Source organism: Apus apus, chromosome 2 (genome assembly GCF_020740795.1).
Source record: "Apus apus isolate bApuApu2 chromosome 2, bApuApu2.pri.cur, whole genome shotgun sequence".
Classification (NCBI taxonomy): domain Eukaryota; kingdom Metazoa; phylum Chordata; class Aves; order Apodiformes; family Apodidae; genus Apus; species Apus apus.
In genome coordinates this window covers 34,732,757-34,746,605 of record NC_067283.1, presented here as the reverse complement: position 1 = coordinate 34,746,605, position 13,849 = coordinate 34,732,757, and the positions used below count along the sequence as shown (strand labels likewise).

Sequence of the window (13,849 nt, the reverse complement as noted above, 5' to 3'; positions counted from 1 at the left end):
AAAAAAAAAAAAGCGGGGAGTGATGCGGGGGGGGTAAATAAATAAATAAATAAATAAGGGACATAAGCGCTGCCAGCATCCGAGGAGGGATCATAGAGGTTTTGTGACTGGTAATAAAATAAGCCCCGCACGGAGGAGACAAGAGGCACAAAGCGGAGGGCTGCCGGCGCCCGGGGAGGGGCAGCTGAAGCAAGCCCCGCCGGCCCCACCGGCCCCGCCGCCCGCTCCCTGTGTCCCGGTCGGCTCCGCGCCTCTCCGCGCCTCTCGGCGCAGCCGGTGGGGCCGTCACCCCGCGCCGACCCCGCGGAGCCGCCGCCATCCCCCGCGCCGCCAGCGGGTGGCGCCCGAGGCCGGAGGACGGGCGGGCGGTGGCGGCGGCGGCGCGCAGCGGCGGCGCGCCCCGGGCCGCCCGCGCCCTCCCAGCTCCCCCACCAGTGCACGAGTTTACCTCTAGAGGTCATCAGGCAGGATTTACGACTGGACAACAAAAGCACGTGATGTGAAGCCGTACCCCATATTTGGGTGCCTACGTAGGAGGGAACCAAGTACATGTCCCAGTCATTTCCATAATTCATCATAAATTGTGCAAGGGTGCTATAGACGCACAAAACGACCAAGAGCCACAAATCAAGCACACATATCAAAAAACAAATGAGCTCTTATTTTGTAAACTCATTTTGCGGTCGCTATCCAAATGGCCCGGACTACCAGTTACATAATTATGGAGATCACAGCTCGGTGAGCGAGCAATACAGGGACTCCGCCAGCATGCACTCCGGCAGGTACGGATACGGCTACAATGGCATGGACCTCAGCGTCGGGCGCTCTGCTTCCACCCACTTTGGTGCCAATGAGAGACCCCGCAGTTACCCGGCCAACACCACCTCTGCTTCGACAGAGCCCAGGTACAACCAGCCCGCGACGGCTTCCCACTCGCCTCCCCCTGACCCTCTGCCCTGCACCGCCGTGGCCGGTTCGCCTGTCAGCGAGAGTCACCACGGGGTGAAAAACTCCCTCGTCAACTCCACCAGCACTTCGTCCAATTCCAGCAGCAACACGCACATCAGCAGAGACGGGGTTGGCACCTCGTCTGGGACTGAGGAAGACACTCCAGCAAGCAGCGAGCAGGCAAGTGCCCCGACCGACCAAAGCACAGCCCAGCCTTCACAGCCCCAGATCTACCCCTGGATGCGAAAACTGCACATAAGTCATGGTAAAGCAAATACCCTGTTCTTTCTTTATTTCTCTGGAGGAAAAGGAGGATTTAATGTAAACCGGGTGGCTGCGCCGAGCAAGGTCGGGGAGAGGGGGAGAGAAGGGCGTAAGAGCGGGCAGCCTCCGCGCACAGCACAACTCCACTCGCAGGGGAGCACGCTCCCTTCTCTGGGCGAGTTTCCCCCCCTCAAACGCAAAAGAAACCCCCCCAAAAACAAAACCAAAAAAGCCCGGCCCCAGGAACACAGCCCGCCCGGCTTCCAGCGCCGGCCCCGGAGGGCAGCGGGGGAGTAGAAAGCGCCTTCCCGGAGGAGGGATCGGGAGCAGAGGCTGCTCCCGGCTCTCCTCTGGAAGGGGGATCTTCCAGTGGGAACGGAGCTCCTGACCCCATTTATTTCGCCGAGACGTATTAAACAGAGAATAGGAGAGGGCGAGGACGGCAGTTTTCAATGGTGGGAAGTCGTGGGGGAGGGGGGGGGGCTAGTCGCCCCAAACTCCGGGTAAAGGGCTTGAGGGGCGCGGGGAAGCCGAGAACTTTCAGCCCCGGGTACCTGCCCTGCCCTCGCTGCTGGGGGAGCAGCCGGGGGCTCGCTGCCTCCCAGAGCCTTCCCCATCTCAGCCGTGGGAAAGGGCTGCATGCATCAGCTTTGCTCTCCCACCCTGAAAACTCAGATAGCAGCAGAGGCATCCTCCAAAGCACTTTATCTGGGGGACTCGTAGAGGAGGGATGTTAGCCTTAAAAATATATATATTATAGAAAAAATATAAAAAATCGAACCCAAATCCAAGCGAAAACTTACCAAGACCACCAAATCCCCCTCCCCCAAGCCTGTCCTAAAAGGGGCTGGAGGGGGAAACTTGTTGAGCCTTTATCCAAACCAGAAACAAAACCAAGCAGGACTGAGAATAACGGTCCTGGTCGCTGGTAGCTGCAATAAGACACGAAGGCTCCGAGTGGCTGCTGAGAATCTAAATCATGTACTTTTCTCTTCCAGACAACATAGGGGGACCAGAAGGGAAAAGGGCTCGGACTGCTTACACCCGCTATCAGACCTTGGAGCTGGAAAAGGAATTTCACTTCAATAGATACCTGACCCGCAGAAGAAGGATTGAAATAGCACATGCTCTTTGCCTCTCAGAGAGACAAATAAAGATCTGGTTCCAAAACAGGAGAATGAAATGGAAAAAGGATAATAAGCTGAAAAGTATGAGCATGGCAGCTGCAGGAGGGGCATTCCGTCCCTAAGCGTTTGATCAATTAAAAGTACTGAGCAGTATTAGCTGACCCTGCGTCTCATGTCAGTACTAAGTTGACTTTCTAAAACTTCCTTGTGTTACTTCTGTGAAGAAACCCTGTTCTTGTCGCCCTTATTCATCTTTTAATCATGAGCCTGTTTATTACCATTCTCTCGCGTGTATAAGTAGATCTGCTTTTATCGTACATTTCTTTGTCTTGAATGGCTTTGTCTTGAAAAAAAATAATAGATGTTTTAACTTATTTATATGAAGCGAGCTGTGTTACTTGAAGTAACTGTTAAAACAAAACTAAACTAAACAAAAAAAAAGAAAAAAAAACACAACAAAAAGGAAAAAAAAGACGAAGGTAAAAAAAAAAAGGAGAGAGAGAAAGAAACCCTCCCCCGGTTTAGTACAAATGTTATGTGTTGCACTCAACCTGCTTAACTGTGCATGTGTGGTCAAGTGTTAATGTCTGTATAGCTCCAAGCTGTTAAAAATATTTTTATTCAAACTACCTATATAATTCCTGTGTAATTAATGCTGTTGTAGAGGTGAAATGATGAAATCAACTGAACTTGTCCTACGTGTAGTGAATAGTGAATCTGTGACGAAAACTGTGATTCCAAGCAGTATGTCCTTGCTGTGCCTTTGTATATGACTCTTTGCACGAACTCTTAGAAGTGGCTCTTATTAAGCGCAGCTTCTGTGATGTATGTTTTTTTGTGAACAAAGTTACAAATATAGTCAAAGTCTGGCTGTTTGAGCAAACTGTGATCAGCTTTTTTTTTAATTATTATTTGTTTTTAAAAAAACTGACTGGAAATCAACAAAAAAATAAACTTTCTATTGTAAAGTTTTTGTGATCTGGTTTGTGCAAAGCAAGAAGTTGTGCTTCCTGATTTGCCTCTGAAAAAAAAAATAAAATAAAAAATTAACCCGTGCAGGGCTTGTAATAATATTTTACCTGGCTCCTGCTGCACGTTGCAAATGGTAGATGCTGCAGTTGTCCGCTACCACTATTTTTAATTGAAAGTTTGACCCTAAGTTCCTCCTTACCGGTTTCTCACTAGGTGGAAAGCTGCATCGCAGGACCACAATCAACACCCTTTGTGGGTGAATCAACTGTTAGCTGTTTGCTGATGGTTGGGGAAAAAAAACAAAACAACATGTGCTTTGTTAAAACACACTGCTAACTCCAAGGCGTGTTTGCATCTCTCTAGAATTTCTCCTGTGGTTTCATTAAGTATATTTGCAGGACAGCCACGTCCGAGCCCTCTGCGTCTATCAGTAGCCCTCGCTAGCCACATTCCCACTTTTCACCCTTTAAAGATTTTTGGTTTTCTTCGCTACAATTAGTTTGCTATAAACGTAATGTTACTTACCCCATCAGAGCTTGAATGGTTAACTCTTCTGAGCTTCTAAGAGCAACTAAAGATTTGCACATTTACTGACTGGTTACATTGATGCCTTCCCTTAAAAGTTATAAAACAGTAAACTTTATAAGCCCCAGTTCCGGCTATATGACATTTGGGTGCCAAATGAATAGGGTTTTGTCTATGAATTAGATCGTAAAATCATCCATAGCACAGACAGATAGGCTCACTGGCTATAAAAAGTCACGTGGTGCCATTAAAGTAAGTTTTATGGTTTTGGGGAGTTGACATCCAACATTATATACCACATAACATATAATCTCACTGACGCTGGACTTCATTTGACTCTTTTGCAGGCTACGTGTGCCTCCTGGCCATTCAAATTGTCAGGTTTAGGGACAGAAGTATCCAAACCACAAGTTCTCAGTACTGTATGAAAAATGGCTCCTTGCAAGTTAAAGGTAAGTTTTGTGCACAAGTTCCTTAAAGTTTATTTGTACAGTGGGGAAGCTGAGGCTCCCGCTTGGTCTCGCTGCCTCTCGCCTCTCTTTCTTTCTCTTTCTCTTTCTCTTTCCCTTCCTCTCCGCCTGGAGCTTTTTAGGACGGTCCCACGGAGCCCGAGAGGCAGGATCAACCACTAATGATCCAAGTAGCGCTGTAAATTCCTCTTCCCCCCCCCCCCCCCCCCCCCATCCCTTCACTCGCAAGAGCTAGCTCTCTATTTTAACGATCAAATCAAAGTAAACCACAATAAGCGACTTTGGCAGAGATGGATTTTGGGGCCTAGCTTTAATCACTTTGACTACCGCAGAAGATAATTACTTCCTTTGCTCCAATAGACTCTCCAAGTTTGGAGAGGTTTTGTTTAGCAAAGAGTTGTTACTGCAGGCGATTAAAAAAAAAAAGGGAAACAAAATAGATAGGGCTTGATATTATCTGGGCAGTGTCTTATGGAGGCATTATAGAGTTGGAGGTGTGCTGATATGGTAATAATCTTTGGATTGATGAAATACATTGCACGTTGGAGATGGTGTTAAAATGGCACAAAGTGTACTGGAGCGCTTAAGGTTCCTGTTTTCTGCTTTGGGTTGTGCAGAAAGCTTTAGCTGTGTGTGTGTGTCTGTCTGCGAGCGCGTAGCGTGTTGCGGGGTCTGCATTTGTAACATTGCTGTAACTTTTTCCAGATCCTACATGTAATTGCATCAATATAAATATATGTAAATGATGTGCTTGTGTTTGTGCATGTACAAATAGATGTGTACGCCCATATAAAGCCGTGCACAGGCATATGTGTGTCCAATATTGGTGTATTTTTGTGTACAAAGGGGGTGTGTACGTGTATGTACATAGATATGCTCCTGTGAGGGGTTTCGGGTTTTTGGTTTGGTTTGGTTTTTTTAAGCAAACCAATTGACTATAACTTGTAGCATTAATACAGGAGACTACAGGTCATTAGAGTGCTACAAATTATGAAGTATGGGCTTAGTTTATTGAAGATTGTAAATATCCCCTCAGCTCTGTTCTCTCCCTCTCCGCCTTATATTGCAGGCTGCCATTGTGGGGTAGGCCCCAGCTGCGTGTTTACTTCAACATTCTTTTTATTTAAGTGGACTGTTCTCACTAGAGTGTGATTACTCAGCAATAAACTTTATGGCCGGATTTAACTTTAGTCTTTGAATTTCAGGACTTGAATGAAAGGGTGAAAGGAACTCTGTCATTCTCGGGGTAGCATTAAGGCCTGATCCTTATCCTTAGAACTGTTACTTAAGCGAGTGATCTGGAGGGGGGTGCAGCAGAGTGACTAGTCAGGGGCTAGGGAAGAGATTTGAGAATTGGCTAAAAAAAAAATATATATATATATAAAATATATGTCTATACCTACGTGTGTATGTGTATTGCCAAAGCAGCTGTGAGTATCTCGTTTTCCACTCAGGTTTAGAGTAGAAGGGATTCAGAAGGTCGCATTGTTTTCCTTCATGTGTCATAAACTCTAGTTTGCAAAAAGATCGGGTTGGTTTGATGTGAGCTGCGAGATGGGCTTTGTTTTATTTTGCTTGCGCTACCCCACTCGAATATTGTGGTTTAGGCTGTATCTGCTACTGTGAGTAAAAACAAGAGAAAGGCACAGGGGTACAGGAGGGTAAGGTTGTTGTGTACCTCTAAAAGGTCTGCACATTGCCAACTCACTCCTCTTTTTAATTTATTTGCCTTTAACTCTAAAGAAACTGCAATTTTAAGGTTGACTCAGCTCAAAGATCTCACAGGTTTACAAATATTTAACATTTAGAGTCAATGTGTAAGATAAATGGAATCTGAAGCCTTTGTGCCTATATATCCTTCGTATGAACACTAAACAAACACATATGCATATATTTTATATTAAAAATATGGGAAAAGCTTTAAAAGTGCATAACCAAATGCACATTTGAAAACCATTTCCGCAATAAACAGCTGGAGATTTTATAGTACACTAGCTGTTACATTTCCATCAATAGGAATACCAGAAAGTTATATATGATGGCGTGTATTATATTATATGACATAAAATTTTATAGTTTGAGGCAAACGCATGAAAACCCTTTAAAGGTATGGGCTTCTTTTATATACGTGTCCTGTTCAGAGGAAAATCCTCCGCTGGTAAAGGGGAATTATTCTAGATGCAAACCGTTCGCAGTTACTCATTCTTAAACAACACTGCCTCTTTTGAACTATCTACTCTATACACAAACACACACGGGCACCCGTTCGACTGGTATTTTAAGAACCTGGATATCATCGCAGAATGTAATTTTTCCTCGTCAAGAGCGAAAATATTTGCTATTGCATCTTTTTACTTTTTGGAATGTAAATGGTGGAGCATATTCCACGAAAAGCAGTGTACAGAGCTTCAAGAACTGCGCAAAAGAAAAATATCCCCAAACCTGTAAGCATATAAGCCCGCCTGCACTGCGAGAAACTCTGTCACAACAAAACAAAGTTACCTAGAAATTACAGCTTCGCCATATTTCTGGCCCTGCCTTGTCCTAAGCAAGACAGTCGAAGCCATTCAAATCGAGAAACGCATTAAGATTTTCTAATCCGGTTTGAAATTCGAAATTCCAACAACCCTAGACTGCCGAACTCTACCAAAATATTCTCGGGTCCTAATTGTTTTCCGAGGGAAAGTGCCATGGAGAATAATCGCTGGGAATCAGGAGAAAGGTCTTATCTGTGCACATTATTTTTCTGCTGTGTCTGAGGGATTACTGCATGCGAGTTTGTTTTACTTTAGGCATGGCAAGTGGCGTTCTGCGATTTGAAATATAGTTTACCTAATCCTTTGGAAGAAATACTTGAGTGTAGTGTGTCATGTCTAAGCGTAAGGCCAATTAAAGATTAGACAACTCTCTTAATGTGTGTAACTAGCGACTTTGCAAGGCGTAACTTTCTCTAAACCAGAAGTATAACAATCCGATGGAAAGTCATCCGTAAATTACAGCTCTGCAGCCTTGTCTAAGCCTTGCAAACGCCCTAATTGCAGAACATTACGGGGAAATTATTATTCTGCCATTTCCTTACATTTAATAAGTGTGTATCTGTGGAAGGGTGACAATAGAGGGGTTTGCAATCTGCTCCATGGGAAATTGAATGGAACAGATCATGAGGGGAGGATCAGGAGGTTTCGATTTCAAACCTTGGATACTGGAGCAATGTCTTTTCCCTCCCCGCAAATACAGATTTAACGCATTAAATGCAGACATAAGTAAATCTCCTGACGAAGTTAAGACAGCGCTTTGCTTTCTTATGTCCTTCTCTTTCCTGTCCTTAAAATCTCCACGATTTGTTGCCAGAGTTGCTAGCCAGAGCGCAAAAACACAGCTCCCATGGCCGCCTGGTCATTTTTTAAAATATTATCCCTCTCAAATTAAAGCATCCTCACTAATGTCTCTCTAGAAGGCAAATGCCCATGGACCGTCGCAGTCACATGTTCCTGTAGCTACACGCACAAACGATATCAAATCTGACATAAAGAGCGTGTAAAATTTACAAGGATTTCGCCTTATAGCACACATAAGAAGCCTTTCCTATATTCCCCCCTCCCCCCCCCCAAAAAAAAAAAAAAAAGATGTCTTTTCAATAATAATATTTGCTATGAAGGTTATTGGGTAATTATTGCAATTTTGTGGAACAGTCCTTGCTTGAGGTGAAGTCTGTCTCTGGATAACAAATGGCAGCCCGTGCAGTTCACTGCCAGGTTAAGTAAATGCAGAAAAGATAAATCTGCACACCCTAGGAATCACCAGCAGAGCTCGCTTTAGACCAAGTTCACAGTCAACTCGTTTGCCTAGACAAGGCTTCGCAAATAATTAGAGTTGTTTCTTTATGTTTAAATCAAGGAGAAATGACTAAGAACCTCGCAGCAGAGAGCTGCAGCTTTCCCCCCAACGCTCGTCGCTACGTTCCTTCCAACCTCAACGCCCAGAACTTACCCAGCATTTCACCTGCAATTGTAACCATATAGCGCCTTTGAGTTACAGGCTCCCCTCCAACGCTGCCGAAAGGCTGTGCAAACTGATTTAACAGCACTTTACCAAGCCGCGAGATTAAAGAAAAGAGGGAAAAAAAAAAAAAAAAAAAAAAAAAAGAGGGGAAAAAAAAAAGGAAAGAAGGAAAAAAGGTAATAATTAAAACTGCTTAAGTATCCGAATTCTCAACAGCAAGAAGGAAAAAGGAAAAAAAAACAAAAAACAACAACCATTAGAAAACTGGGGGAAACGGCAGAACTATTGAAACAAACAGTGCGAGTCTCTTACTCCTAAAAGAAGCTGCATAGCTTTTGTATATCTTTGTGGTTAAGGGCGTTACAACTGCAGGTCAAAAAGTTGAGGGTCAAAAGTTTACGTTTTGCACCACTCTTACTCATTCGCTCAGACAGAGTTTGATGTCAATGTTATAGCCGAGATCTTGACTATCAGCACAAAAGATAAAATAGCTTTGAGTTACGTGTGTATCACAGTATGGACTCCAGGTGAACCCTACTGGCTGAATGACCTCAATTACCGAGGAAAGGATAGAAAATTCCTCTTTTCAAGAGTAATACACGTTGTATTTCATCTTGAATTATCGGTCACATTTGTGTCTGAATATCTCGGGTTCAGCAGCGGCAGGTAAACATGCGTGTTACCGCTACAGCAGCCTCTGATGCTGCCTCCTCCGAGAGTCAGGTAGCAAAATGTTTCGCCCTTGTTTATTATATAATAACCTGCTTTAAGAGGTTTAATGTTAAGCCTTCTCACTTTGCAAAATGGCAGGAAGATAAGATAGGAGGGAAGCTATTAACGCGTGTATCGATCCTAGCCGCGCCTTTGTTTTGGCTCTTATTTCTGTAGCGACCGCTAAACTGTGCTTAAACAGGACATGCTGGAGATAATAAGGGTTATATGTTTGATCTGAAGGAGCTCGTTTAAAATGAGGACCGGTGAGGCCGTGTTCTGCTACCGATAGAAAATGTTGCGGAGAAGCTGGCGCCCTGCGCCGCTCCGTGATTTGGAGGGAATTCTCACAGCCTTCTGGAATTACTCGAGGTAGCAGATCCTACAGAAATCAGGAGCAGGGAGGGTTGTTTTCCCTCCCTCCAACCCCCGCCTTCCGCTCTCCCCAAATAAAAAGTTTAGTGGAATTTCTTTGCGCTGAGAGTTATTACCACGTTGCTGAGATTTTTGTTTCTCGGTGTTGAAGCATCAGCTCCTAGGCTAGGCGTGTCTGTAGGGAGAACTGACCAATATTGAGTAGGGAATTTAATTCTGGGAGAGATCACAGCAAACTGGATTCAGCCTGAAATTATGAGGATGAGGGATGGAAGAGGGAAAGGATATTTCCAAATATTCATAAGCAGATACGAAAGGTGTGGAGAAGGGGTTGGGACGACGAAGAAATCCGAGAAAGGGTGCACCTCACCCCATCCGTGCCTTTCCACCCACACCCAAGGCAGGAAACTACACCGGCCTCTGTGGAGGTGGTACGCGGGAATTATTTGTCAGAGACCCAGCTGGATCGTGGCGGTCGAGTGTTATTTCTTGAGAACAAATATACGAGGGGTTAGATTTCAGATTCGTCGAAGTGAGCATTGGAAATTTTGCCTGAAGTACCTGCTGAAGCCTGGGGAGTACATAATGCAAGTGCTTGCTCTGCGTGCAGACGTTGTTCACAAGTTGCTGCTGTTGCTCACTTGTAGCGAGCCCTGGCATTGCATGTTTGGGGAGCCTGCCCTCGCTGGAGATAGTATATAACCTTTCACATCCAGAGTATTTATTTGGTGTGTGAGCGAAGCCTGATAACAAGCTAAAAACCGTAGCCAAATATCTATTTTGTTAGAAAATAGCAGGCGGATTGTTTCCAAGAATAACAATGCGTCTTTGATATACCCAGAAAGAAAGCTGTTACTATAACCGGCTTACTCAAGAGTAGGAGACCGAAATCCATTTGCTTCCTCACCAAAACAATTACTGGCTCGAATTCCATATTTTCGGTCTGGTGTAGAATAAAAATATCAATGAGAATATTTTCAAGGAAGTTGAAACTGCGATCTCAATAAAGACTAGCTCTACTGAATTTTTGTTTAAATTATTATTATTATTATTAAAATAATAAAAAAATAGGCAACAACCTGGAGCAGAACTGTTAATATTTGAGACGAAGTCTTTTCCTCCTTTCACTCTCTGCACTCAGCACACTGCTCTCTGGAGTGGAAGGTCTGTTCAAAAGACCATTCATTTAAAATCCGGGCACAAATCACATTTTACGAATGTTTATTTAACAGCGCCAGAACAGAATGAGCAAACCCCGCCAACCACCCCGGTGTTAAGAAGAGCCCCAGCTCCAGGGAAGTCACCGTTTTTACCAAATGCTGAACTTGGGGCAAAACTGCCAGCATTGCCCCAGCAGCGAGCTTTAGGAAAGAGCGCTCCCGCCCGCGGAGGCAGGAGCAGCTTCAGGGGCTGCATCATTCCCAGGAACAAAGGAGGGAATACAGTCGATACATTCCATAACGTTTACATTTTTCCCGCGATTTTTTCTTAATTTTCCCTTAGAAGTAGTGACCTGGGCAAAGCACCCCGCTATCTAAAAGACACTGTTATAGACCTTTTAGAAAAACTAAGTCCAAGGCCGAGGTGAACTTCAGGTCACCGCGTCTAACAAATATGAAAATGTCGCCTGGTGAAGGGCACGCCTTGTTATTTAACAAAGACTGTCAATGTGTAAGATTAATAAGAAACAAAATGCACACGGTGTCACTTTTCGGTCACTTTGAAACTTGGGACAGCCTCGCATTCAAGATGGGAAAGCTGGGGCTAAATATATTCAAAATAGTTCAAATAAAATTCAAACCAGGCTGCTAGTGCGATTCGTCCTCCTCCTGCCCCTCTCGGTGGAGGATGCCCCGGCACGGCGAAAGGTTGACTTGAATTATTACTATTACTATTCCTGCTGTTAATATTATTTTTATCTTTCGGGGTAATTACGTTTTAGCCTCGCATATGGAGGGTAGTAGGAATGCTCTTCTGTTTCACAGGAAAAAGGGGTATCCTCCTTTTTCCCCTCTGTGGGTATGTATGAGGTTGGCTCTTCTGGGTGCATGGAAATTAAGTCTCTCCCTCTGAACTTAATTCCACTGGAGTCCTCATATCCTCCTCGGCCAGCTTCGGCCGGGAAACTCTCACTGCTTTATTAACTGATTAAAGTCTCTTTCGCCAGAGAAATCGAGCCTTTAGTCCTTCTGGAAAACTAAGTAAGCTGGCCCATTTTTTCTCCCCTTTTCTTTCTTTGGGAGCTTAGGACGACGCTAGAAGTTTGTTAAAGGGAAGTAAGGGGGGAAAAAAGGGTTTCTGAGATTGTTTATTACAGCCATAAATCTTGCAGTAAAATGTCGAAATGGCCGTGTGCAAGATAACACTTGGTGGTCTTGGCTGGGTTCTTGTTTATGATAACAAAACCACAAAGACATGGAACAGGCCTTTTGGAGGTCCTGCCTCAGCACATCTTCGCAGACTAATAGAACCACACGAAAAAAACAGACTTCAGCTGAGCAGCTCAGGTCACCTTCCAGATTTAGAGTTGTATTCAAAATTGCATCCTTCTCCCTGTAACCGAGCCCCACGGTAGAGAGCGGCTTAGTGAAACAAGTATACTTTGAGATTTAATCACGGTAAATAATACGAAACAGAACCCGCTCAGCTCTCCCGATATAGCGCTGAGCTTACAAACCGAGACACCACTTTTCGTTGTGTTTTAGCGTGGCTTGGAAGCACGGCAGCCCGCTCTGTTGCTCTGGCCATAGTGCCTCAGGATAACATTTACGATAACCCAGTGTAATTCATCTGGTGCTGGCCGGCAGGTATTTGTACGTCTGTGTCTATATGTGTGCATGTATCTCTTTACGCCGGGAAAATGCTCGCTGATGGACTTTGGCAATCTTACTTTTTACTGCAATGTAGGAGGGAGCTTTATTCTTTTACGACATAGGTTGCTTTTTTGTTGTCGGTGGTGGTGTTGTTTCTTGTTTTATTTTTCAAAATATAAATAAAACAATCTCTCCTTTCCTGTCAAATGTGTGTTGTTCAACAGTTGCAGCTATCTCTGTGTGTGTAACCACATTTCCTCTCCAAGCAGAGTAAATAGAGAAACTTATCTGTTACCCCAGTTAAAGAGTTCCATAGATGTGCTGTTGGAAATGAGTAAGTAAATGTGTTTTAACTCTTTTTACAAATTAGGCATTCGATAGGAGGGGGAAATGAGTGATTGTTTAGATAAGTACCCCAGTATACCCAAGTGCTGGAAACGTTCTAACATATTACAAGCAGCCTGCAATGTGCGTGCCTGTGTGTCTGTGTGTCTAAAATATAAATCGATACAATGCGTGTCTTGTTAGATAGAATATATATTCAAATAGAATTTTATTGCGTGTATCCATTATCTACAAAACTGCACAAGACAATAATCTGAATTTAAACCAGGGCAACTATTAATGTAATATCTTTAGGAGGGCAAGATCTAAACCGTATCATATTTACGCTTGATATATTAGATGTATTTTCCCATACCAGCAGATGAGATTACCCACTCAGCAATTATATTCTCGAAGGGTGCGGTAAATATTTCTATATGTTTATATCCTTGCCTGAAAAGGAGGGGGGGAAAAAGGAATCCAAAAAGTTCGCTTCTAACTCCGAATGTACCAGACTAGCTGACGTTCAATAAGAATTTTTTTTTCCCCTTAGAATAAGAGCGTAATTAGTTTAACCATCAAATTTCAATTACCTAAGGTCAGGGCTGTTGCCTCTTACCCCTCTGAGCTGCAAATATCGTTAAGAGCCTCAGTTTTAGCAACGCAGAAGTGTCCGACTGCCCTCTCCCTCCTACGCCAGGGTTTGCGAGTTGCTTCGGCGAAGGCGCTAGCGATTTCTCGCGGAAATTAAAATTAAGAAATAAACCCAAGACGAGGCATATCAAACAGACGGCTTAAATTCGTAGTTTGGAAACCGCTCTTCCTCGGGGAGGGATGCTCGCAGTGAGCCCTGCGACCGCCGGTAGGAAGTATTTTATACCGTCGTGTCCGCCTTCCCCTCTCTCCCTTCCCCCCCTCTTCCCCGTTATTTCAAGCTCGCTATATCCTTTACAGCCCGCAAGATACTCGAGGACTTCCCTCGGCAGCCCCGCCACCTTCATACTAACTTTTTTCATCTATTCCTCCTGCTAGCAGGGCTTCAAAGGTGCTAAAGGGCTACTAGCCCCCAGGTTCCGGGCAGCCAGCGGTTCGCAGCGGCGGGGCGCTGGGGCAGACCCCGCAGGGCTGCCTCTGGCCTGTGCCCGGCAGCCGCTGCCGCCCTCTGCCTGCGCGCAGCCCCGGCTCCAGGCATTTGGAGACGGGCTTGTTTTAAGAGGATTGTGCAACGCCTTGTGCAACGCCTGCCTCCCTCTGGATCACGCAGCTGGGCTGCGCTCTGCTTCCTACACTCTGCCGCCGGGGAACGGAGAAACAAAAA

The 13,849-nt window shown here is 44.8% G+C and overlaps 1 protein-coding gene across 1 annotated transcript; it reads left to right on the top strand.

Moving 5' to 3' along the window:
* Positions 1-10: 10 nt before the first annotated feature.
* Positions 11-3,307, top strand: HOXA5 (homeobox A5). The gene is made up of 2 exons (XM_051609164.1): positions 11-1,213; positions 2,211-3,307. The coding sequence occupies exons 1-2, from the start codon at positions 652-654 to the stop codon at positions 2,459-2,461; spliced, it is 813 nt and encodes a 270-aa protein (XP_051465124.1). The 5' UTR covers positions 11-651; the 3' UTR covers positions 2,462-3,307.
* Positions 3,308-13,849: the final 10,542 nt, after the last annotated feature.